This window comes from Copidosoma floridanum, unplaced genomic scaffold (assembly GCF_036245765.1).
Source record: "Copidosoma floridanum isolate Cflo_tuat_1 unplaced genomic scaffold, Cflo_Japanese_pri ptg000001l, whole genome shotgun sequence".
NCBI lineage: Eukaryota > Metazoa > Arthropoda > Insecta > Hymenoptera > Encyrtidae > Copidosoma > Copidosoma floridanum.
This window is the reverse complement of record NW_028321878.1, coordinates 14,812,332-14,838,042: the sequence shown is the minus strand read 5'-3', so window position 1 is coordinate 14,838,042 and position 25,711 is coordinate 14,812,332. Positions and strand designations below refer to the sequence as shown.

General features: G+C 38.3%; 4 protein-coding genes across 9 annotated transcripts; 3 read left to right on the top strand and 1 right to left on the bottom strand.

Annotated features, from left to right (window-relative positions):
* Window positions 1-2,940: 2,940 nt before the first annotated feature.
* On the top strand, window positions 2,941-7,807 carry IFT43 (intraflagellar transport 43). The gene is made up of 6 exons (XM_014357767.2): window positions 2,941-2,997; window positions 6,519-6,703; window positions 6,782-6,808; window positions 6,912-6,952; window positions 7,031-7,103; window positions 7,576-7,807. Exons 1-6 carry the CDS (start codon window positions 2,959-2,961, stop codon window positions 7,805-7,807), a joined length of 597 nt encoding a protein of 198 aa, XP_014213253.2. The 5' UTR covers window positions 2,941-2,958.
* Window positions 7,808-10,908: 3,101 nt separating this feature from the next.
* Window positions 10,909-11,907, top strand: LOC106642864 (mitochondrial import receptor subunit TOM40 homolog). Its single transcript, XM_089589982.1, has one exon. It carries the CDS (start codon window positions 10,909-10,911, stop codon window positions 11,905-11,907), a length of 999 nt encoding a protein of 332 aa, XP_089446108.1.
* A 223-nt stretch (window positions 11,908-12,130) lies between these two features.
* On the bottom strand, window positions 12,131-15,385 carry LOC106642871 (endoplasmic reticulum lectin 1). 3 transcript variants are annotated; one of them, XM_014357776.2, is made up of 7 exons: window positions 14,879-15,385; window positions 14,505-14,678; window positions 13,905-14,429; window positions 13,566-13,619; window positions 13,040-13,198; window positions 12,723-12,962; window positions 12,131-12,648 (listed from the first exon to the last, which is right to left on the bottom strand). In XM_014357776.2, the coding sequence occupies exons 1-7, from the start codon at window positions 15,032-15,034 to the stop codon at window positions 12,397-12,399; spliced, it is 1,560 nt and encodes a 519-aa protein (XP_014213262.2). In that variant the 5' UTR covers window positions 15,035-15,385; the 3' UTR covers window positions 12,131-12,396. The 3 variants fall into 3 exon arrangements, with proteins under 3 accessions (XP_014213262.2, XP_014213263.2, XP_014213265.2); XM_014357777.3 differs by having other exon boundaries at window positions 13,040-13,183; window positions 14,879-15,384; XM_014357779.2 differs by lacking the exon at window positions 13,566-13,619.
* A 971-nt stretch (window positions 15,386-16,356) lies between these two features.
* On the top strand, window positions 16,357-24,435 carry btz (CASC3 exon junction complex subunit). Of its 4 annotated transcripts, XM_089592556.1 has the most exons (11): window positions 16,357-16,734; window positions 17,662-18,086; window positions 18,179-18,478; window positions 18,562-18,980; window positions 19,273-19,584; window positions 19,941-19,973; window positions 20,512-20,792; window positions 20,933-21,270; window position 21,635; window positions 22,133-22,402; window positions 22,472-24,435. In XM_089592556.1, the coding sequence occupies exons 1-11, from the start codon at window positions 16,639-16,641 to the stop codon at window positions 22,916-22,918; spliced, it is 2,922 nt and encodes a 973-aa protein (XP_089448682.1). In that variant the 5' UTR covers window positions 16,357-16,638; the 3' UTR covers window positions 22,919-24,435. The 4 variants fall into 4 exon arrangements, with proteins under 4 accessions (XP_089448682.1, XP_089448689.1, XP_089448672.1 ...); XM_089592563.1 differs by lacking the exon at window position 21,635 and having other exon boundaries at window positions 20,512-20,783; window positions 20,933-21,372; window positions 22,312-22,770; window positions 22,822-24,435; XM_089592546.1 differs by having other exon boundaries at window positions 20,933-24,435.
* Window positions 24,436-25,711: the final 1,276 nt, after the last annotated feature.

Sequence of the window (25,711 nt, the reverse complement as noted above, 5' to 3'; positions counted from 1 at the left end):
TGTTGCAGAAATCGGGAAGGAGGAAATGAACGCGCGTGACTCATTATTATTATTTCGCAGATCCGACGGGCCACGCATATACCAACACCCAAAGAGTCCAAACTACACTTTACGCTTATGTATATTATATATACTTGGACGTTCTTCCTCCCTTTCTTTCGAGAACAAACAGCTAATAAGTAAGTGCTCCCCGTACGTTGCATTGGAGGTAGGTATACCTAGTCCCACGAGTGCGCCATTCTCACGCACTATATGGAGTAAGTGATTTATATATACAATGTACGGAGGAAAGGGAGGAAGGAAAGGACTCTCGGTCGAACGTGAGACACTGCTAAAGGAAAACTACACCCTTTCCTCAGATGTTCCACGAAAAATATTTTGTTTTCAAAGTCCCTTGAAACGAGGGAAAAAAAAGGTTTTTTTTTCTCATTCAATCATGGGTACCTACCTACTAATAATTTATGTTTATCTAATAACCTGACATGCGTGATTTTTTCACAATTTTCAAATCATTTTTAAGATTTTCAGTCTTATTAAAACAGTTGCAATTTTCCATCACTTGGTTTTTGTATAGATGTATGGGGACAGAACATTATAATATTATCGGTTCTATGATAAGTGGTACGATAATATTTTTATTCGTTTCAAAAACTTTTTCGAGGAAGCTTTTTTCAGTTTTTTAATTATTAGTTGTACTTCTTGATCCTCACACTTATTTAACAATTACGAGATTGAGGAAAACATCACTAAAAAAAAAAGTAATAATACTTAATCCCAAGATCCTAATACACAATTTTTTTTTTTAATCTTAAAAACTTAAAAAATGCGTTACAGATTATTTATAATATAATTAAAATTTCTATAATTTTATTCTAGTCCAAAGTAGATATTTTTTGTAAAAAATACAAGAGATAAAAAAATCCATCGGCAATTAAATACCATTCATTGAGTAAAAACTATGTTCCACGGAATCGCTCGCATACACACACACACACACACACACACACACACACACATATATATATATATATATATGCGCTACCGCACCTGTCAACCTGAAAATGCGTAAAGACAACATGAAGAGCTCCACCTACGCACTATACCTACGCGTATATACAAGTACACGGTTACCGTGGCTACCGTTTACAAACACAAGCCAAAGAGAGAGAGAGAGAGAGAGAGAGGAAACAAGCAAGCAAAAGGTTTGCGCAACAAAGCCCCGCAGCTTGGCGTTTCGCGCATTTTTTTTGAAACGGAGAAATTGGATACAGGTGCAATGAAATCGTCATAGAATTACTGGACTCCCTCCACCCTCTTCTATGGACATTCGCATATTTTATCTATTCTATGTCATACCTTTTTTCCATTTATTTTATTTTTTTTTTATTTGATGTTTGTTTTTAGGAATATAACTTGAGTAAAATCTTTTACAAAAAACTTAAAAGTACTCAAGAAAAAAATATTAAAAATTAAACACAAAGCTGTCTTTGAAACAATTAAATACTTACACGAACATTTTTTGTTCTTTTAAATTTTAGTTGTAAAAAAAAAAATTCTAATACTTTTTTTTTAATTTTTAATTATTTATTTATGTATTGTATTAAGTGAGACTCTGTGTCTGTTTACAAAGATAACATAAAAATTGTAATTTATTTTCCATCTTTCTAATCAGTAAGTTCATTAAAAATTGGGTCAAATCACCTGTTATGAATATATTTTTTTAATAGTCTACTAATTACAAAAAATACCTTTGTTAAACAAAATTCCTGAAAAACATAAAAACGATTTATTTTTATCTTAAGAATGAAATTAGATGTAATCAGTATAAATAAATCATTTAGAAAAAATATTATAATGGAGAACCTGCAACAAAAAGTCTTCAGCTTATAACTATTTATTGTTCTCAGAAAGAATGTTAGATTTTTTATCCTAAAATTTAGCTAGTTTGTGTTTATTAAATAAATTAGAAAAGGAGTTATTTAGATATGATTTTAAGCAACAAGTCTATGATTTATTTTTATATCAAGTCAAGATTACACGCTTGAGGGGCTGCGCACACTTGAAGTCATTAAAAAAAACTTCGTTAAGTCATTTTAAGTCTTTCAAAGATTTCAAAAAATTTGAGACAATACAACACAATATCAAGATCAGTTTCGAGGTCTCATGAAGCCCTAATCAAGATTTTCTTGGATCAATTGCAGTAAAAAGCTATAACTGATTGAATGACCCTATAATATTATATCGGCAGAGCTTGTATTAGCTACACCGTTGGGCTCAGTTTCATTGTCCGGACATACCCTCTGACAAATAATATGTAATCACACTGGCAGTTTCACACTTGAATGTAACATTTGTCATCCTATTAGGAATTTCTCTTGGAATGTGGCATACGAGGATTTTGGATTGGATGAAACTCAAGGAATAATACTTAAACCTTCCTATTTTGGGTTATGCCGCGGATGGTACCACCAATATAATAATATTATATAAAAGGCCACAGTAGGTACTGTGTCACAATTGAATGAAAAACAAAAAAAAAAGTTGTGGTGTACAGCGTTATTTAAATTCCACTTGCAACAACTGACAAAATGTCCAATAACCAAATAACCCAATGTGTTATTCCAAGTGGAATTACAAAAGCCGCAACAAAATTGAGAATTGTCCTGGAGGAGACGCGCACTGGTGACGAGGACAACAGAATCGGCGGCGACAACAAAGACAGGTGCAGCGTATACCCGGTTACCGTGGCTACCGTTTGCAAACACAAGCCGAAGAGAAAAAAAGAGATAGAGAGAGAGGAAACAAGCAAGGAAAAGGTGAGGGCGAACAAAGTTTGCGCAACGAAACAAAGCCCCGCTGCAGCTCGGCATTTTGCGCATTTTCTTTTGCTTCCTCTGTCCGTATACTGCGTATTCTGCGAAGGAAGGGAACAAGGGAGAGTGTCGGCGAGGGGCGGGCATGGAAGACTGGGACGATCTCGACGTCAGATCGAAGCAGGTGAGAGGATACACACGCTTCACAAATGTACATACGCTTCCATTGCCTGGGGCGATGTCTTTTGTGTCTATATATGGCGTGTTGGGCAGGTGAGTTTGTTGGCAACATGGGGGGTAAATCTTGTGCAAACTTTATGAAGTTTTTTTATTTATTATTTTTTTTTTTACATTCGGTTTTGGCTTCCTCGGCCATTTGTAGTTTTGCATCAATACCGCGGACAAGCTTGTTTGATTGGAAATGATGTTGTAAAAAGATTTCTGCCATCACAAAGTCTTTGGTGTACAAATTATCCGTAGATGTTTATTGATATTTGTTTTTTTTTTAAATAAATGGTTCCCTCATGAGTTATTCGTAAAATGCATGTACTTTTTGGGCGAAGAATTGTGCTTTTGATCAATAAATCACAAAGAATACCTTGTTTCTTAAAAAAATGATGATTAAAAAAAAAAAAAAAAAATCTTTTTTTGACTTTGTTGCGTATCCAATTGAAGTTCAATTGAATTTTGGTGTTTCCCAATGTATTTTTGTGTAGTGTGTAAAAATGGATAGATGGTGTTTTTAATACCTACTTTTGGGATGCATTTTTTTTAGATCTTGAAGAGTGAGAAAAATAATTTTAATAAAACTTGAGCCTTGGTAGATGCTTTTTTAAAAATATGAACTCCAAATTCTAAAACACTTTTAACCTTTCACTACAACTAAAGTCGTTTGAATAGTCGTTTATTTATTATTATTATTTTTTTTTAAGCTTTATCTTTTTTCAATTAACCAAGTATTTTGGAGATAAAAAAAATTAAATTAAAATGCATTTAATGACTTTGTGTTAAATGTATGGGATCTATAATTATAAGGAAGAGAGTAGAAGAATTTGTTGTTAAAAAAAATTCAAAAAAGCCTGTGCCGATGCACAAATCATTCGATACTTGTGTAATGTTTTCTTCGTTTTGTTGAATCACTTAGTGGAACAAGAAAAACTTTATGGTAAAATGTGTACCTTAAAAAAAAGATTGTCCACTTTTTATATTACTGTTATGTCAATTATAAGTTCACTATTGTTATTATTATTTTTGTTATTAGTATTATTATTACCATCATATTTTTTCTTCAAAATAAAACATAATGATAAGATAACTTAATAATCTTATAATAGGCGTAGAGGCGGCAGCTTGTCACGCGTGGGTTCAATGCTTCTATATCTAGAAAATATGTAAGGCTTCTTATCTACAATAGTAATGTAAAATCACAAAAACGTACGAATTCAAACTTGAATGAAATTATAAAACCACAACGTATAAATACAAATTATAACACTCGACAAATCGAGTTGTCGTGCATGCAGTGTACTTGCATGACTTTTAGTAAATTATAAGAGAGAGTTTCGCTGCTCTTTTTAGCAATAAGTTATCATATGTATAAACTGTTGAAAGTTAATTTAATAATATTTGAAATTTATCAATCGATTGTTAAAATGAGATAAAACGTATTAAAAGTCACAAAAAATATTGTCAAAACTTTCATTTTTGTTTTTGTAAAGAGAAATGGAGGCGATCTAATGGTTCAAGGAATACTCGTTCCCTCCCTCCGACGTATATATAGATAAGTCGCGCTTGGAATTTATTGGTTGAAATAAATCGTCATTGATGTTTTCAAAGGCCATTCGAGCCAAAGTCATTACCGTCCCTCCCTGCGTGCACTCCTCACGTCGCCGAGCTAATGAGTTTTTTCAATATACATACAAACCACTGATTTTCGATGCCATAGTAGCCTCGACGCGACAGCCCGGCCTTTCGTAAAGTTTCTCAGTTCATCCGAGCACCCCTGCTGAGTATCCCACACAATTGTATCGTATATAATCGCAGCCAATAATAAAAAGTGAGCAAAAATGTTAATCGGTTCGCGCGCTTCCTATCTCGATTTGTGCTCTGATAGACATGTGCGCCCACACAAGGCGGAAAATCAGTGGGCAACTAGTTCGCAGTTACACTTGTAGCCCCCATGCAATGATACAAGTTTTACATATGAAATTATACGTATGGTATAGTCCTTCCAACGTGTAACACTACTAAAACTAGTTTATCCTCGCGTTTTTGCTCAGCGAAAAATGTTTTCTTTTTCTTTTTTTTTTTTCTTCAACACACTTAATGCATATGAATATGCTATATATTATCATGTTTGTGAGAGGTAGGTAAAACCCGCAAAAAATACACTTTCCCCAAAATTCGCAGAAACACCCAAGTAGGTAAGCGTGCATCCAAAACCGATACCGATCATACTCCTCGTAACTGACGAGTAAACTGATGATTAGCCCCGCACTTTATGCATCCGCGGAAGGGGGGGAGGTTAAGGAACTCCCATATACACCGCGGATAAGAGGGAGCACGACGGTGTCCGCGAGAGAGAGGTGACCGTTATACTCGCGGACTCCCGAGAGTCCTTTGGAATAGCGGACGCAGAGAGTGAGAGAACAGGTTCTTCTTCCTCTCCGCTCCTTCGTGCGTGCATGCGGTGTTGTTGGCTTTGCAGTCGGGGGTATACACTTACGCGGTAGAATCCTCGGCAACAGTTGCGGTGCGACCGACCGATGCATCATGTCTGTTGTATATTATGTTGTTGTACCTAAGCCACACTCCGATGCGCTTCGTTTCATTCTTTAGTCTATTTCGTATCTGTATGATGTAGATACTATACTTATTGTATTGTGTGACGTATCAATGAAACGACGAGGGTGGGACGCGCGTTGTTGCTGAGGATTTTTAACTCGGTTTTTACCTTTTTATGTTTTTTTCCCCCCCCTCTTTGGTGGGTATAAAATGGGTACGATGTGAATAATATGACTTCCAAGGAGGGGACTGGCATTTTCAAGGCACGCTCGTCGGTTTTTCACGTGAGTTTTTCCCTATTTTTTATATGATGGTAACATCATTTCAGTTGCTTATAGGTTTCGTTTCGTTTTTTTGCCTGCATATAGCGAAGTTAATTGATTTTTGATCGAAATTCGCTATTGTAATACATAGTTTGTCGAAAAAATCAATGTCCTTTCAGCGATGAATAATAGAGATTGGGACGTTTTTTAGAGCTCAGAATAATGATTATATATCATGGCCCCATTGATTCGCTAGATCGACCTGTTAACGTAGCGCTTAATCGTGTTTTTTATACATATAATTTTATTGCAGTAAACGATACGTTGAATAGTTTGGTTAACGTTTTTATAGAAAGCTTAAATTTGACGTTTGATCAGGTGAAGTTACAGAAACTAAAATTGAAGGGCACTTGTAAAACTAGTGTTAAAGTTTTTCCTCTAAAAAAAACAACAAATGAGTGAACAGTGGGACTTGCCCAGTCTTATGTTGATTACCCATAATGTTGTTCCTTGTATTGTAATAATAAGAAGTTAGAGGCACAAGGACAATCAGCCAACGCACCCAATCGTTATCACTTGAAGTAAAATAAAAACCACAGCCGAGCGGTTGTAAGACTTTATTCGTTGACTCGTAACGCCATCATGCCAATGATTGCAGTTGATCCCGAAATTGGGAAGACGGGCTGGTCACGGAAACGTCACGCACGTGGGAAAATCGGAGGACGAGGCGCTCGACGGCCCGGAAACGGCGACCTCGAGGAGGCAGTCGATCAAGGCACCCGCGCCACCTGTGCCACCGCGGAGCCGTAAGACCGGCTGGGGCGACGATCTCAAAAGCGCCAAGTAAGTCATCGTAACATACCGATTGCTTTTGCCACAATCCCATGTGATGATTGAAAAATAATTTTTTTTTTTCCTCAGGCACCGAAGTATTTCCACCATAGAACAGTGAGTTAATAGTACACCTACTGGTTTCGACTAATTTGATTAATTATAATTGTGTTACCATGTAATACGAAAAATGACTGTTATTTTTTTTTTTTTTTTACAGAGAGAGGTTGCTGAATAACAAAAAAAATTCCAAAGAAGACGGTAAAGCTCGTTTTTTCATATTTTTTATTTTTAGTATCCGCAGTTTATAAAATAAGGTGGTCAACTTTTTTCTCCCAGATATTCCGATAATACCAGATCTGGATGAAATCATTGACGATACCAACGCACTAGAAATTTCCAAAGTTCCTTCGTAAGTATATCTTATACCAGTTTTTAGACGCCATTGTTATTAATGCAAAACATCTTATGTTAGTTCATACCTAATTAAATAATTTTTACTGGAATAGTAGAAAAATTATAATGAATTACATTGAAAATTGTGACTGGTTTCGCAATGTTTTTTGGACCATTAGTGTTAAAAATCCATGTTTGAAGAAAATTCTATTTTTGGAAATGAATAAAGGGTTAAATTGCATTTCCGATTTGTATGTAGCAAAAAAAAGAAATCCACCAAGAAATAATTAAAAAACTTCTCAAAGAGTAGTAAAAACAATGCATGTGTTATAATAAAAATTTTTTTATAATGAAATTTTTTGTAAGCTTCGACATTATAACGAACAATTTTCAATTTCGTCAGCATTTAGTCAACAAATATTTTGTTTTGTAAAAAAATAATAGTCTTAAACTTATTCGTAACGTCGAAATTGTGTGGAAAATCGCAGGGTCGGAGTAAACAGAGCAGCAGCGGCATACGAAGAATTAGACACCGATCTCGTGAGGAACAAAAAATTTTCAACCTTCGAGGGTGTGAATTTGAGCCCTCTTCTGGACAACTTGTACTCGGAGCATCTGGTGCGAGAGACGGACGAAGTTTGGAGCTGGGAATCATTGTTCAATCAAGTGGTTTCGGAAATAAACACCGAATGCGGGGTGAAGGACGACGAGAGCCATTGAGTGCTGATTTATTGTACAAACAGTTGTTATGTGCGCGATGTTTTTATTTTTGGGAGCAAAAAAAGTTTTTTTCCTTCTTTTTCGTAACGTAGAAATTAGTTATTTGTAGTTATGTGCGAGTGTGATATTTATGATGTTTGTACAAATAGATGAGATGCCTTGTAACGTTGTAAGCTATACATAAAGTTAAATGTACCAGTATGCTATATATATACGAGTCACGTTTATTTATTTTTTGATAAAAAAGCACTGCCCAATTCATCAACCCTACAATCAGTCTTGCTCAGTTAAAATATGTTTCGAAGTTATTGTCAATAAGTACTCGACAAATTCTACATATTTCAATTACCGATTTTTTTGTTTGAAGCAATGATGAAAAAAAAAAAAAAAAATGGCAAAAAATGGCAAAAAATGGCGTGCCGCGTAACTGCGGTGCCTTATATATGGAAGCGACTAAATTTACCTCGTCAGACCTATTCGAATGCCCCCCAAATTTGGAAATCGCGGCAAGTTCGAGGAGCGACGTGAGAAAACTCAACCGTGCGGGCCAGGCAAGTGTCCGGCAAGGTTGAATGGGACTGAAAGCCCCGTTCAACACCAGCACACGGGGCGGTTAAGCCTCGACGACTGGTCCGGACATTGCCAGGCGCATCGGGAGTCGTGCACCAGCTACTTTTATAAGCGACCACGTGACAACACCCACTGAGCAGATCTGCCATATAACTACGTGTAGCGATCAATGTTCAGCTGTGCCATCACTAGCACACACTTCCGAGAGAGATTGGTGTTAAACGGCCTTATATACTAACTGAACCTTTTTTTCGCCACTTGCGGATCCAGCAAAACCAGAGCCAAGACATCTGGCAGCCGGAGATTCAACAAAGTTTTCGAGGGTCGTGTAGGTACCTACGCTGCAAAGCAAAACCTAGAGAGCCTGAGAGCGTCAGGCGGCCTGGCACCAGAAGAAATGTGTGTTGGACGTTGAGCCCTAACGACGGATCGACGTTACCGGTGGCAGCGGTAACGGGGTAACCATATCACCCCTGTTACCAACGTATAGTACATATTATATATGTGCAGTACATACAAATTTTAGGGCCTCCAGACTCTATACTCTCTGTACAATATACAAGGGACAAACCTCTGTCGTCCTCTAGGTTAAACTGAGCTTCACACAGCACACATAATCACTCTTATCACGAGCTAAAGTAAGTGCCAATTATCAATGTTAATTTGCACGAGGTGGTGAATTTTAGAGGCTGCGAAAGTAAGCTGTCCGACATCAGAGCCATCCATCTCCCCATCCTTTAACATCGCGGTGAACACTTGAAGCTTCTCGAGTAGGAACTAGAGTTGGGTGATGCCGTGTTCAACAAATAAAAACTCGCTTTTACATAATTGTTTAATGGCTTACATATGGTAACTGATAATGTTTTGCGGAACGTATAGACGCAGGCCGATTAGAATTTAAAGTCCGAAAATATAGCAACTGGCGTTGCCTGTAAAGAGAGTCAGGACAAAAGATTTAATTTAACCATCAAATGTTTCATCGTGGCAGAAAATTAACTAAAGTCACACAATAAAATAAGTAATGCAAAAGTAAGATTTTTTTGTAGGTACCTATAAATCAGCTAAGCTGAATTTCAGCTTCCAGACTCTGCTAAGGTTGGATAGCGGCAGCACTGGCCGATAATCTCTTTATTTCTCTATTGTACGCCCAGTATAGCTATATAAACGCTTTTCGCCCTGGAGGGCTCGGGTTCGAAACCTCGTTCCACCACTTTATGGGGTATTTTTTTTTTTTTTTTTTTTTTTTTTGATAATTATTTTTTTGTACATAAAATGGAATTACAGTAATGCTTTTACAGTGTCCGATGGACTTTTGACAGTAAGACCTTGCGATGCCCAGGTATATTATAAGGTATTGTGCCGTTGGAGTAGTAAGAAAAAAAAATGGTAACTCGAATACTTAAAAACAAATTCCAACAACACAAGACAAGATACTTTCTCTCTCTCTCTCTCTCTCTCTCTCTCTCTCTCTGTACCGGGGCACAATCAATGCACAATGTGCTATTGTGCCATTATGCATGTGCATCGATTTGTCGATCTCCTAAGTTGTAAGCAACGTTTGGGCCATTTTCTACTTGGATGGGTTGGCCGTTTGTCGTCTCTTTTCTGCCTTAAAACAACGTGAACGGGAAGTGGGGAGGGTATTAAATTGGTCCTGGTACTCGTGGTGTTTGTAAACGTGTACAGTTAAACACCAGGGTTCTCATCCTCATTCGTGCCAACATAATTATGTATTCCTCCAAGCTTTCTGTCTCAACCGCGAGATATAACCAGAAGCGACTCAAATCCACTTTCCCGCAATCGAGCAAGGAAATCGCTTCGGTTCCCAAGTATTCAAACGCGATTAAAAATCAATTAACGCGGTAGCTCCAGGTATTTGTCTAATCTATATGAGGCAGTGTCGGTCATTAGTCCACACACACATATGCCGAATCACTCACAAAAATTTTTCGATGGCATGTGGGGGCGTGTCTCGGTCTACAGAAACGAGGAAACGAACAAAAAAATGAAATGGCGCAGGCGTTTTTGTTCGTAGGGACAAACTAAAGACTTTTAATAATCTGGTTATTTGTGGCAAAAATGATCAAAACAATAAGTACGTTGAAATGAAAAAAACGGCTCGTTCTGATGATAAAGTTGTGCGATTGAGGTTTAAGTATTATATATGACAAAAGTAAAATTAAACAGATGGTATACTGCCACTGCAAAGTTTGAGTAACAATTAGTCATGCCTCCGAGTTAGCGATTTCTGTAAAAATGATTGTTTTTATGGTAAAACTGATAGGCAAGTTAATGAAATATATTCAAATTCGAAAATGGGGCAAGTGTATGTGCAACAGCCATTCGTACCAAAGTTCATAGCGCACACGGTGCACGACGTGCGACACTTTTTTACTTAACCAAAACTAATATTGCACTGCCAAACGAAGGTAAACACCAGCGACAAGTACGCGATAAAAATCGTCCCAAGTAAGCCGCCAGCCGAGTCCGTTTGCAAATACAAAATGCGGCCCACGTGAGGCTCGAACGAGATGGGAGTCACGTACTCGACGCTGGAGAATTTGTCCCATGACTATCAAGACTACCCTCCGGGCTGCGTGCCCTGCCCGGAAGGCTACAAGCCCGGCAACCCCGGCACTTTCGAGGAGATCCACAAAAAGTTCGACCATCTCGAGTCACGGCTCTTCGAGGGCGCGCGCCTGACATGCAAGAAGAACCTGAGCAAGCACTTTTTCGTCACCCACGCGCTCGCCATGTGCCCCAAGGGGTCGTGCATCGCGGACCAGATCCGGGAAGAGGACCGCGAGCAGGGATACAGGTTCGGAGCCTCTTACGTCGGGACGAAGAGGGTCGGGCCCAGAGAGCGGTACCCACAGCTGTACGGGAACGTGAGGCCGAACGGTGACGTGATGGCCAACTTCGCGCACACCCTCGGCTGCAGGTGCAGGCTCAAGCTGGCGGCCAAGATCAAGGGCGGCCGGTACGAGTGCATCCGGTCGACGGTCGAGTACAGAACGGACGACTGCACGCTGGGCGTCACTCTGGTGAACCCCGTTGTCGCCAAGCAGCAAGGCGTCCTTGTTTTGCAGTACTTGCAGGCGGCCAGCCCGAGAATGACGCTCGGTGTCGAGCTCGCCCACAACCACGGCTCGGAGTCCCCGGGCAGTAGGCGGACCAACTGGGCGCTGGCGTATCGGTACAGCACCGGGTTCCGTACTCTGTCCACGACGGTCGGACAGGCTGGAGTGAGAGTTTGCTACCACCACAAGCAGAGCCAGCACTTGCAGATGGGGGTCGAGCATCAGGAGAACTTTGTGGCTGGGCAGTCCAAGTCGAGGCTGGTTTATCGAGTCGACGCGCCGATGGCCAAAGTGGTGCTCAGAGGATTCGTTGACACAAATTGGCGGGTCGGCGCGGTGTTCGAGAAGAGGCTGCATCCGATACTCGAAGGGTCTCTGCTGCTCAGCGCTGTCATGGATCACGCCAAGCACAACATCAACGTCGGCGTTGGATTGAACATTGGACAGTAGTCTCGTCGAGTTTTTAGATTCATTAAGGAAAGTTAGATTAAATGGATATTTTACGCTTTATGATGTTTCGCGTGCTATCAGTGCACTGGTGTAATGGTTAAGCAAAACGCGATTTGTTTTTAAAATACAAAAATAAAAAACTGAAACACCGAAAAAACAACAAAGTGTGTACCGTATGGGATAACATGATAGCATTAAATAAATAGTAGTACTTCTATTCGTTTGTGTAACTTAAATATTTTATTTTGCCATTCTCTTACAACAACGTCTTTATCTAAACTTTGGGAACAAGTATTTAAAACTCGGAAGTTTCAAGTTCAAACGTCACAATGCACACACTAATAACTCGTGAAAAAAATTAGTGTTATATTTACAACAGCCACGCTCGTTTGGGTATAGCACGTTTTCATCCTAAATTATCGTGCGACTTCGTAAAAATTTTCAGTAGTAGAAAAACGCTCTTTGTGTATTTACACGCCGGTTCAAAAGTTACAATGCGTCTCCGTCTCGAGCTATCTTATCCCCGTCTTCCTTGACGCGCAAATTTGACGTTAATTTGTCCACGTTAATAAGACCCTTTTCGTTATTGATTATGCCGTACGTGTCGTCCGCGTATTCCAAGATGTCGCAAAGTAGCCGTGATTCTACCTCCAGTTCGTATTCACAAGTCTTGTGTTCTTCCAAGTACATCGATACGCTGTACGGACTGCCGATTCGATTTTTCACGCATTTCAATTTTACCTAAAAAAAAAAGTTGCATTTTCAACATTCCAAGCAAAAACGTAGTTATTTTTCATTTGAAATGGTAACGTTACCTCAGTTTGTCGTGGCTTTTTGGTTTCATCGCACATCGATCCTTGACTGTACAAATGCGACACGTGTTTCCTCTGTTCTGCAGGTTTTGGTTTTTTCTCTGGATTGGCTTCGATCCATTTCTTGTGTTTTTCTTTATCGAATTCACCTAGATTTATAATAATCTTCGTGCCATCAGACTCGACGTGGTACTGGGTAACCGAACGCCCGTAACAGAATTCAAATCTCCACCACCCTCTTCCCTGAAAAAAAATAATTTTTTTTTTTTTGAAAACCAATTTTTCAAAATTTTAAGGCATGATTTTTAAATCGTACGTACTCCTTGTAAGCAATTATCACCATTCAGGAAATTTTCCAAGGTGTTACTTTTCAACACGTTACTCCCATGGTTAATGTAGCTCAACGAATTTTCCGAAGAAAAAGGTCGGCCAGTCACGTCAACAGGATGAATTTCGATTCTCAGCTGAGAGTGCCCATCCTGGAACGTTGTAGATATTACTATTCATTTTTTTGGGGGTGAAAGCATTGCTGCTTAAACGTTAACAATTAAATGATATGGTGTAATTAAAAAAAAAAAAAAAATCAAACAAATAAAAGTACGATAGTTAAGTGCAATTTTAATGATAGATGATTATGGATTTGGTAAGCACTAAATTTAAGAATAGGATTTGAAAAGCAAGTGAGGGAGAAAACTGGAAAGTTCATTAGTCATGAAAACAAGAATGCCAGCCTTAGTTATTACCCTGTCAGTTGTTAGTATGAAAGCAGACCATTTATCTGTTAAATTTTAATAAAGACAGAAAGAAGCAATTGACTTGAATTATAAATGTAAAAAATACTCTAACCTGACCATCCTTATCTATATGGTAGATGGCCATAACTTTTTGTCGCTTCGATTCCTGAGGAAAAAATAATCAGCACACATTCTTGCATAATTTTTACTAATATAAAACAAATAAGCCTACAATTTTGAATTACGAAAAAAAATTTCTATATGCTTTTGAGCCACTGATTAGTGGGAGAGTAAAAAAAGCACAACGTAACAACATGCATGCTACTATTAAGGAATTAAATTAAAAAATTAATAAAATCAAGCTACTCGAGTGTTTTCATCAGGTGTGATGTCCAAAACTGAAACTAAAAATAAATCTTAAAAAAACGTCAACACGCGTTCAACAAATTACCGAAACTTTCTGGTATTTCATTTTCGTTCTCTCAGCTTCCAGTGCCATCAATGCTCTCGGCTTTCTCGGAGCGTTACCTAAGGGCTTACAAATTATTTTATTTTCCTTGGTATCTTGCGGCCTGTAATCTGGGTGCTCGCACAGCCACGGTGTTTTAACAATGGCTTCGTATTCACACGATGCCACCTCCTTTATGGAATGGACTTCAATTTTTTCGTGCTGATGACATACGTAAATAACTTTAACGGACCTTGGCTTACTGTTAATATCACAAACCGTTCCACCTATCATTTCCATCTCAACGTAGGTCATGTTGACTCCATCGATTTTTCTGGAAGGAATTTTGGCTTTCCTGTTTGGATCGCTCGCCAATTCATCGTACATGGCTGATAGAGCCTTTAATCGAATCGGGTTGATTGCACCAAGTTCATATTTTTGTTTTTCAACATTTTTCACATCCCTTTCTTCGTGATACTGGATGACGTGTCTTCCATGGCAAAGCTCATACGTCCAGTATGAATCCAGCTGTAAATAGTAAGTTATATGGATGCTTCGATTGATCATCGTTGCTAATTCAAATCCAATTCAAAGTGTTATCACCTTATAAGAGCAACCACTAGGTCCAAACATCACAGACAGGAGTTCTATTGGATTTTTTCCAGTGTACGCTTGATCACTAGCAATTTCCTTGTCCGTAAGATTAGGTATCAAGCATTGATACTTTTCCTTGTTTGGCGATGTTATGGTGTACAGTTCTGCGTTTGCTTGGGACTCCTGGAAAAAGATGGGATTGAAATGCACCAAGTGTCATAATCAACTGTTCCAAACATTTAACCCTCTAGAGTAGAAATTCTGAATGATCGTTTGAACAATAATGTTAAAAAAGGTAGTAAGAGACCGAGGTAGCCTCAACGTCAAAAAGCATGTGTGTCGCCAAGCAAACGAGTTCCTGGTGAAAAAACAAATCAACTTACAAGTAGGTCAGCACCACTAGAGCCCGGCCAGTTGAATTTGAAGAGGACATTATCGTCAAAGGCCTTGGCGTCGATGCCAAGACCAAGAGCAAACAAATTGACTAGAAGCAGGGCTAGACACGTCAGCCGAAACATCTTTGATGGACACGTCTTCATTTTGGAGCCGTGGCAGCTTGTTTTCTTTCTGCTGTGCAGTTTCTTGGAAAACGTTTCACATAATTGACTTGAAGCCTATGAAGTACGTCAGTCTCGGCTTCTAATTTTCTGTACAATTTGTTGATAAGCACCCGATGGATTATGGAAGGTGTGTTTATGTACAAACACCTTACACCTAAGGGCCGCGATCTCACTCTGTACTCTGTAGAATTTAGAGCTGCGGAATTCCGGAATGAGGATTTTGCGTCAAAAACAGTTCCCCCACGCACCATCACAGCATTTAATGATATTTTTGATATTACTTTTTTCTTCTAAAAACTGTCTTACCTTACCATCACAACACTCTGTTTAATTAATCGTTAGAAAGTATTAAAAAATTGATCAATTACTGTGAAAAAAAGTAAACAAAACAATGTGAGTACAATGTCTATTCTCGTGTAAATTCTGCATCGAGTCCAATACCTAGAGATTTTATTGCTCACTTGCCTGGCAAACAAACTGGCAAATTTCAGTTGCTCAGTATAGATGCCATCCGAATTTTGATGTGATTGCTACAATTATCGGCCACGAATAACAATAATAATATACTTTTTACAAAATCTCGAGATTTTTACTGAAAAAAGGGGAACAATTTTCAACTTTTGGTACCAAATCCTATTTCTTTGATTGGCTGTTTCGTTTACGCAGAACTTTTGACGCAAACCTCCCTTCTGGACTTCAGCAGTTTCTGCTTCTCATCAGCGATTGCTGCCGCCCCAATATCCAAAGTACAATATTCACGATTTTGGTAACTTAAATGAAGTAACTATTCGTCAAAATCGTAAAGATTAAATACATTATTCGAAAATATAGATGCAGCCATGACTGTCATTAGTTTTTAATCATTTGTTCATAGCATTCGTGTGAAATTAAATTATTAAAATTATTAAAAGTAGTGTGTCATGAAAAAATAACATTGGCCACGTGACGGTCACTTTAGCGTCAAGTGATCTGTCACAAATGTTAATGACGCGTCCCGGCAGTCTCGGACCGGTGCTAAAGAAGCAGAGATGAGTAGAGTAGAGAGATTGCTAACGCCAATGCTACGGCGTGAGACAACTTTTTTCCACTGATCGGGGCGACCCGCCGCGGCCAGCCGTCGAACCAAGGCGCACATTTTTCGAGAGTGCGAGACTCGTCACGAGTCTCGCACTCTCGAAAAATGTGCGCCTTGGTTCGACGGCTGGCCGCGGCGGGTCGCCCCGATCAGTGGAAAAAAGTTGTCTCACGCCGTAGCATTGGCGTTAGCAATCTCTCTACAGTCTCTACTCATCTCTATTCTCTGTAAGAAGTTGCTACAACCTAACTTTCATATGTTGTATTATGCAGTCGTGTGAGAGTGGTGACCTGGTGAGGTGGTAAGTCGTGAGTTGTATGGTACAGAACAACAGAACACCCTCGCTTAGATCGCACATTTTTTATTTTTCTTACGTTCAGTTCAACGTAAGTAGACGTAATTAACACGACTCCAGGGTAGCAAATCTGATTTTGTAAGGTAATTGAGCGAAAATAATTAGATTGGGGAGCTGAAGAGTTAAAAGCGAGAGCAAAACGAGGATAGTAAAATGTCCGCTCATCGGCGCCGTAGGAAGCAGTCCGGGGGCTCGGACGACCTCTCCGACTCGTACGACGAGCTCAACTCAACGAAAGAGGCGACCCAGGTTAGTAACCCCGTCCTCTCTAGGTTCACTTTCTCCCTCCTCGATACGTACACAAGTCCCATGATTTAATTGTCTTTGGGTTTGTTCATGGTTCTCGTTGCTTTTGGTACTATTTACGTGGAATATGATAAAAAGACTCGTTTTTCGAAGTACCTACCTGATGATGCAACAATAATTTTCAATTCAATAAGTTCTTACTTGTCCGATGAGTCAGAACTCGCAAGAGTACCTATATATATCTATATACCTAAAGTGGAGTGTTGGATCAGTTTGTTTGCCTGTCAGGCTTTTATCAATAGGCTTGTTTTTGTTTGTTATCATTGCAACTGGTTACTCTTAGTACCTACTTTGCGTTGCTTTTTCTACTTGGCCACTTTTTGTTTTAACTCCTTTGCTATACTTTCTTATACATACCTCGGATTTGTTTACTGTGGAGAGTAAGAAATCGGAGCAAGAGCACGTGCGTGTGTTGATATGCCGAAAATAAGTGTATCATCATGACTAAATAAAATACTATAAGTATTGCATAAGAAAGTTGTGAATAACAAGGACAGGACACTTACCACGTGTTTTTCTACAAGTTTACGGGGGAAAACGTATGAGAGTGCACAAGCATAATTTTTTGGTAGTTGTTACTCTCGTTTGACCCAAAAAGCGCTTTGACCTGATCTACTTTTGATTGATGAATTTATGTTGCTCCGAGTTCTCAAGCTGATTGTGTATGGCATACTTTATTTTCCCTCGATCCACGTTATACTGTTTTCAATGCTCGATCTCTTTCTTGCATTTACAGACTTTGTGAATGATTAACTGGTATCCTAATACCTATGAAGATTTTTTCACACGACATTTGTTTTATATCTGATCCTAGAAAATAGTATAGATACATTGATTCTAAAATTGAGTTGACGGTTTTTTTGTTTACAGAGTAGCAAACACACCGAAGACCAGCATGATTCAGAGTACGATAGTGCAGGCAGTGACTCTGACACTGAATCTCAAGATAAAGCTCAGCGAGAAAGTGGTGATGGCCAAGAAGAGGAAAAACCTCAGAAAAAGCTGGATGACGATGAAGACCGCAGAAATCCACAGTACATTCCTAAAAGGGGTACGTTCTACGAGCACGATGACAGAACTGCGGACGAGCCCAGCGAAGAACCTGCAGAGCCACCAACCGAAAGGGAAGTCAAAGATAAGAAGGTGTGGAAAGAAAAGGAAGACAGGTGGGATCATGACAGATACAACGACGAAGAGCAGGCTCCAAAGAGCCACGCCGAACTGATAGCAGTGTATGGCTATGACATTAGAAACGAAGAAGGTCCTCCTAGAGCTCGCAGACGACGAAGATATGGGTCAGTTGCAGTTTTAGATTATTTGTTTGCTTTTTCAAATTTTTCACGTATACGTTTGTTACCTTTACTTTGATTTTTTTTTTTGCCTGCAGTCGTGGCCCAAATAAGTACACGCGCAATTGGGAGGATGAAGATGCGTATGGTAAAGTTTCTGGAAACGTGCCTATTCACAAACCTAATTATAGAAAAAGTAATCGTACTGGTGAGGAGTTCCCTTCGTTGAATCCAAATGAAAAGGATTCTCCAACTATGAATGAAGATCAGCCTGTCATCACATCTGCCTGGTACAGTAACAAAAACAAAACACCTTCAAACAAAAGTCAGAACTTCCCTGCACTACAACAGACTGAAACCCAAATGACAAAAACTAAACAATTTACTAACAGTCAAGCGTAAGTAGGGCAAGGTTTAAATATCCTAACACTAAATCATTTCAAACATTTAATTTACAACTGAATTTTCAACCGGTTTTCAGGAACGAAAATCAAGCTCCAAACGAACGAAATAATTTAGTCTGGAAGAAGGAGCCCAACGTTATTCCTTACATTCAAAATATCAAATCAAACGAAACAAGTGCAACTTCCAGCGATGCTGAGAAAATAGTGATTGTAAAGCAAACTCCGCGTGAAATAACCAAAAAATCACCCCAAGTTCAAGAATCCGTGAGTCTTGCAGCCAGTAAGAGCCGTGGACGTGGTTTCAAAGCCAATGCAAATAACAACGTTACCGGCAGTAGGGTTGTAGAGCCCAAGCCAAAGGGCCGTGGACCTGGACTTTTGCCTGCTGATAATAGGAGGAGCAACATCGAACAAGAATCGGCTTTAAACGATGTGAAACAACACATGAGTATGCCAGCAGAAGGCCCGTTGTATCATCATGCTGCAAGACAGAACAGTGAGTATTTGTGCGTTTTATTATTTATCATTATTATACCCCTGTTTTATCCGTTCTAATACGCAACAGTAGCTTAGCTTGTCGATATTTTAAGATGCATTTATCACGGTCGCCTGTCACCCTTATTTCATGATTTATAAGTCTGCCAATTACATCACAGTATATTAGATAATTTGACTCAGAGTTGGGGCGAAATTTGAAATTTCGTTGAAATTCATTTCAGTCTAGAAACACTTTATACAAGAAAAAAAAAAAAATATATTACGAAGCATGTATTATTTTTCATTTTCAGAGCACTTTTATGCACAGCCATCCGGTCAACAGCACTCGACGGCAGTTCCATCGCGCATGCAAACAAGCCATCCGCCTCCGCCGATACCTCAACAGGCACCTCTGCCCCAGCAACAGCAGCAGCCTCCGCAGCAACCACCGCCCCAACAGCTACAGCAAGATCACGCGACCAACAGACCGAAGCGCTACTCGAGCCTACGCCAGAGAGCGCCAATCGTCGAGGGACCGCCCAACCCTCCTCCTCCCCAGCAGAATTATCAGCCACCGCATACTGCTCCTCCGCCTCAGCACACTTATTATCCGCCTCCTCAAGGTAAATTTTACTTTTATCACTCTGTTTCACTTTTCTTTTTTTTTTTGTAAGTTTTGTCGTTGCACTCTCTATTTCTCGATACTTTCACGTATACCATCGATATTAACGAAATTTGTTTTTCACTAACATACTTTGACACTTTTAATGTTAAACATATTACGAGTAAAAACACTTGAAATTTCTTTTAATTAGCAAAATATTCGCCACTTTTTTAATTATAATTACGAAACATTACAAGTAGACAATTAAATAACTACTCAAGCTTGATGCTTATGTTCAGCGAGTAAATCTTTACTTTCATCTTTTTTATATAAATCTTTTAAATTGTGCCTTCTATATCCACATGTACCCTTTAGCCGGAAGTTCAAGAGCAGTTTTAGAATCTCAAGGTAAGAAGCACTGGAAAGCAAAAAAGATAATTTTTGTGTTGTTTGCTGTTTTTTTTGCATGCGTTATGGTTTTAGTAAATGGATGGCTGAATAAGTTCTTGAGTCCAGTGGTTCCACAAATATTTGTATAAATTTGCATATAGAAAAGTATTTTTACAGAAATTCTTTCAAGTGTTTATAAATTATTTATGGTAATTAAAAAGCTGCTTTAGATGAAATTATTGGAATGTACAAAATTTTGTTTCATGAGAGACGTACGAATAAATTTAAGATTTCGAGTCAATGAGCTTATGAACCAAAAATTTGTTCTGTAGATGTCATGTTATGTTCTGCGAGTACATTCTTTTGTCTATTTGTCTCGTGTCCAATGAAAACAATGTGTGTGCTTCTGCTGCTTCCAAAGGCGATTTAAAATTAGTTTTCGCGTCTGCCTGAACGATTATCATCAATAATGTGTTCTATCCCATGCACGTCTTGAAAAATTCATCATTCAATCATTCTTTTGAAAAACCCTCACAATCGTAATCTCTTTCTCCAGGGTATCAGGCACCGCCACCACCAGGGCCTTATGAACAGCCACCACCAGGTGCAGGTGGACCACCGCCTCCACCTTTGGCTCCACAGCCTGTCATCCCCATGGGCCCGCCTGCTGGCCAACCAGCTGGCTACGTTCCACCGCCACCGCCGCCATACCTCGTACCACCTCCTCAGTTTTTAGCGTCTCAACAAGCCCCACCTGGCATAATCAATTACGTACCTGGTCCCAATGGACCCATTTTCCAGCCCAACTATCAGGGTTACAATCCAGCTGCTGTACAGGTTAGTTGACTGGAGCACTATGCTATTTTCATTTGTTAGCAAGAACCTCCTTGAATGAGTGATTAGTCCAATAGCATATTGGAAAAAAAGAAAAACAAATCCAAGGGTTTATTCACGAAATAACTGATTTTAATAAACAGCCTGGGCCACCGCCACCGCAGGAGGTGCCACTCTTCCAGCCTCAAGGCTGCACATATTATAGTCCAGCGCAGCAGCAGCAGCAACAGCAGCAGCAACCTATTCCTGTTAGGCGACCAAAGGCTGCAATACCAATTCTTCCGCCACCAGATTCCGCTCCGCAAAACCAGATCAGCCGTACTCGAGTCGGTCGAAGTGTACCGCACCCGCTGCAGACGCCCGAGCAGCAGCATCAGGAGCAGCAACAAATGGCTCAACAGCAGCTGGTGCAAGAACAACTGGTCCAGCAGCAGCTTCAGCAACACCAGCAACAGCTTATTCAAGAACAGCAACAAGAGCTGTTGTTGCAGCAAAAACAGAGGGAGCAACAGTTGAGGGAACAACAAATTAAAGAGCAGCAATTAAAGGAGCAACAGCTGAAAGAACTACAGCAAAAAGAGCTGCAGCTGAGAGAACAGCAGGAAAAGGAGCTGAGGTTGAGAGAACAGCAGAAAAAGGAGCAGCAGCAGCTTGAAGAACAGACATTGGAAGAACAGAAGGAATTGGAAGAGCGACAGCCACAAAACCAGCAATTTGAAGGAGAGCGACAAAAGGAGCAAGAACTGAAAGAGCAATCATTGCAAGAGCAATACCTCCGAGAACAACGGCACAAAGAGCAGCAACAAAAAGAGCAGGAACTGAAAGAGCAACAACAAAAAGAGCAGCGTTTAAAAGAACAACAGTTGATAGAACAGCAGCAAAAGGAGCAAGAGTTGAAAGAACAGCAGATAAAAGAAAAAAAATTGAAGGAACAGCAACTGATTGAACAGCAGCGAAAGGAGCAAGAGTTAAAAGAACAGCTGATAAAAGATCAAAAGTTTAAAGAACAGCAACTGATTGAAGAGCAGCCAAAGGAGCAAGAGCTAAAAGAACAGCAGATAAAAGAAAAAAAATTGAAGGAACAGCAACTGATTGAAGAGCAGCGAAAGGAGCAAGAGCTAAAAGAACAAAAGTTGAAGGAGCAGCAACTGATTGAAGAGCAGCGAAAGGAGCAAGAATTAAAAGAGCAGAAATTAAAGGAACAGCAACTGATTGAAGAGCAGCGAAAGGCGCAAGAATTAAAAGAGCAAAAATTAAAGGAACAGCAGCTGATTGAAAAGCAGCGAAAGGAGCAAGAATTAAAAGAGCAGAAATTAAAGGAACAGCAACTGATTGAAGAGCAGCGAAAGGAGCACGAATTAAAAGAGCAGAAATTAAAGGAACAGCAGCTCATAGAACAACAGGAACAAGAACTGAAAGAGCAGAAATTAAAGGAACAGCAGCTTACAGAACAACAGCAAAAGGAGCAAGAGTTGAAAGAACAACAGTTGGAGGAACAGCAATTAATAGAACAACGGCGAAGAGAACAAGAGTCAGAAAAACAACAACAAAAAGAGCAGGAACTCAATAAACAACAAAAACAGGATCAAACGTCAAAGGAACAGAAACTCGAAGTGCAGCAAGAGGGACAGCCACGGCAAGAAGAACAAGAAGTTCCTGAAGGTAATGAAGTGATCCCTCAGCCAATCAAAGAGTTAACGATTGTTGAAACTGTCAGCAAAATAGAAACAGTGATCAGCAATGACTCATGCACGAAGCCCGAGGTAGAACAGAAGCTGGAGAGCCTTAGCGTTGAAAGAGAATCGATTGCGAACGTTGAAGAAAAAACAGTTACACCCGCGCTAGTAAAAACGGATGTGGAGATGAAAGAAATGTCCGCGAAGGCTGAGGTCGTTGTTCCTGAAATCGCTCCAAGCATCGAGGAAAAAATAACGGCACCGGTAATCGAATCGAATGTCGAGGCTAAAACTGAGATCTCGGTGTCAAAGTGCATCGTTGAGGGTAGCATCGCGGTTATCGAGGACAAGTTGAGTGAAATGTCGGTGAGTGTTACAGAATTAGTGAGCGAAAAAAATGACGTCGACTGTAATATTAAGGAAAGTGCTGTGATCGAGGAAGCGGCTGCCTAATTTCGAGAAACGAATAAACGGATAGGTTAGAAAAGGGTAGTTTTTTTTGCGAGGGCGAAAACTTACCCATGTTTATCGTAACACATAATTGTTACCAATGGATTTATACGTATATTGTACGTCAAGGCAACTGACATAACTAATGAGCATCTTATGCAATAACAATTTATAGAAAAAAACGGAGAAAATTTATCACGTTTACAATTTTTAAGAGCAAAAATAAAGATAAATTTTTTTTTTATAACTATACTAATGTAAGGACAATACTTTTTTCATGCAAAAATATTGTCACTTTAAACAAAAGGAATATATTGTGTTTTTCCATTGAATGAGCTTGAGGTGTTAGCGCGATTAGAAGTGTAAATAAAGTCGTAAACAGGCAAGATCGTGATGACTATAAAAATTTTTTTTCTTATATATTTTTTTTATTTGTACAAAAAAAAAAAAAAAAAAAAAAAAAAAAAAAAACATGCTTTGTATGTCAATAGTGAAAAAAATTGATTCACACTGAAAAAAGAGCTTTGTTATACTGCACTTAGTATTTTATATATGGGTGCAAGGTGGATAGGCTCCTTAGTGTACGCTTTGCAATAAATTTATACTTTTTCATGGTACTAAAATTTTCGAATGTCTAGGACGCTGAGAAATTATCGAACCGCGCGTGAAATATTAAAAAATGTTATACCAAAAGAAATTTACAAGAAAAATTAAAAAGTAATTGTAAAGGTAATGATATCACAAAAGATACAAATTAAAAATCTTGTTTTTTTATTGTCACCTACTTTCAAGCAAGGAAACAGACTTTTATGAGGTGTAAATACACGTAAATGGTGGTTCTAGTTAAAAAAAATTGAGTTTACCATTGCTAATCGAGCAATAAAGCGAAAAGCAAACAGCGTTTTATAATATAACCATCAAAGCTGCAAATTTTTCATTACGACATTATATTATGTTACTCCTTCTTTCTTTACTATTATTACTGTGCGAAAATTATCTCCGAAGCATACGTCGCATGTGTGCATGTAGGTATGATGTAATACACAAGTTATGTATGTATTATTACGTATGACATGAATGCTATGCACTAACAACCATAGTTGCAGTTTAAAGATGAGAAAAAAACGAAATATTATCTAAGATTATTTTATATTTTGTAGTTTATTATTTTGAATAGTAGCAATGATTATGCGATAGAGTAAAAAAAACGAAATATGCGCATCCAGAAGATTATGTACTAGCTGTTATAAAGAAGAACTGAATTATTATAAATTATAGCACTTTTGTTTAATACTGATATGTATCCGTATTTATACATGTAAACGCTGCTTATCTTTTCTTTATTTATTTTTACTGAAGCGTTATTTTTCTTTTCTTTTTATAATTATGATAAGGAATGATCTTTTCTTTACGTTTACTATAATTCGTGTCTTTGGCAGTAAAAATTGAAAAAAAGTAACATTAATATTTCAAAATGTATATTGTAAATAATAAATAAAAATTTAATTGAATATCGTAAACTGTCTACACTTTCAAACTAGTGATTACTACCCCTATCAGGCTCCTCTGACACCGCCACCCTACATAAAAATATGTTTATTTTTCCATGATTTTGTTTGTAGAAAAAGAAAATTGAATGCCTCTCAAAAAATTCAAATGATTTTACAGGTTTTTTTTTTCTTTGAGAGAATTCTTTGTTTTTAATAAACTACTTTTTCATTTTTTACCGTAACTTAAGTTAATGTAATGTATTCAATTATTTTGAGGAGCTACAATTTTTTTTTTTTGAAGTTGAACAAGTTAAACATTATACTAAAGTGTCCGTTAATTCACAAATTTTATTTTTTCATCATAAACCTGTACGACAATATTTTTATTGTACCCTTGAAAAAATTCCTAGTTACAAAACTCGAACAAAAATTACATTACCAATAAATGTATTTTAATTTTCCATTTAAATATCTCATAGGATTTGTAATGATTTTAGGAAATAGTTTTTTTCAAAAATTCTAGTGACTTTTCATTCCCTTACAAATTATTCAATCGCATTGAGTAGAATCACAACCATTTACTACATTTTTTTAGGTTTTTTGAAAACAATTTTACAGTTTTTGGTATATTTTTATTTTTTTACATCGTAGAGTTATCTTCACAATCTTTTAGACTACTATATTTTCTTAAAATTAAATAGATTGTAATATACAAACTATACCCAATGTAGTTTAGTTATTTTTAAGCGTATTAAAAACTACTAGAACAACGATTAAAAAAATCATTTCTTAAAATAGTTAAAAACTCCATATTATGTGAATAGAAAAACAAAATACATCTGGCGCCATGTGTTAATATAATTTTTATTCGGGTTTTGTGATTAAGATTTTTAATTAAAGCTATACTAATTAGATTTTATACTAATGAAGAACTTTTAGAGCGGGTTCATGGCTAAAAAATCATTTTTGGGAAATAACGGATGAAATTTTCACATTTTCTACTACGTAGCAGCGCAAACGTTTATACATTTTAATTGTCATTTTTTCTTAAGGTGGCTCATCACGATGGTGCCGTATCAAGCAGGGGCACCGGGGGGGCTTTTCTATAAATTATAAATTTACTGAATATAAACCAATAAAAAGACAGTTAGTGGTTTGTGCCATGTCTTATTCATGATTTATGAGCAAAAAAATGCGAAAAAATTCCGTAATTGAAAAAAGTTACTATTGATAGGGTATCGAAAAAGCTGCGTACGTCCCTATCCAAGCAGACGAACTCGCGCGTGTGCCTCAGCTCCAGCACCTG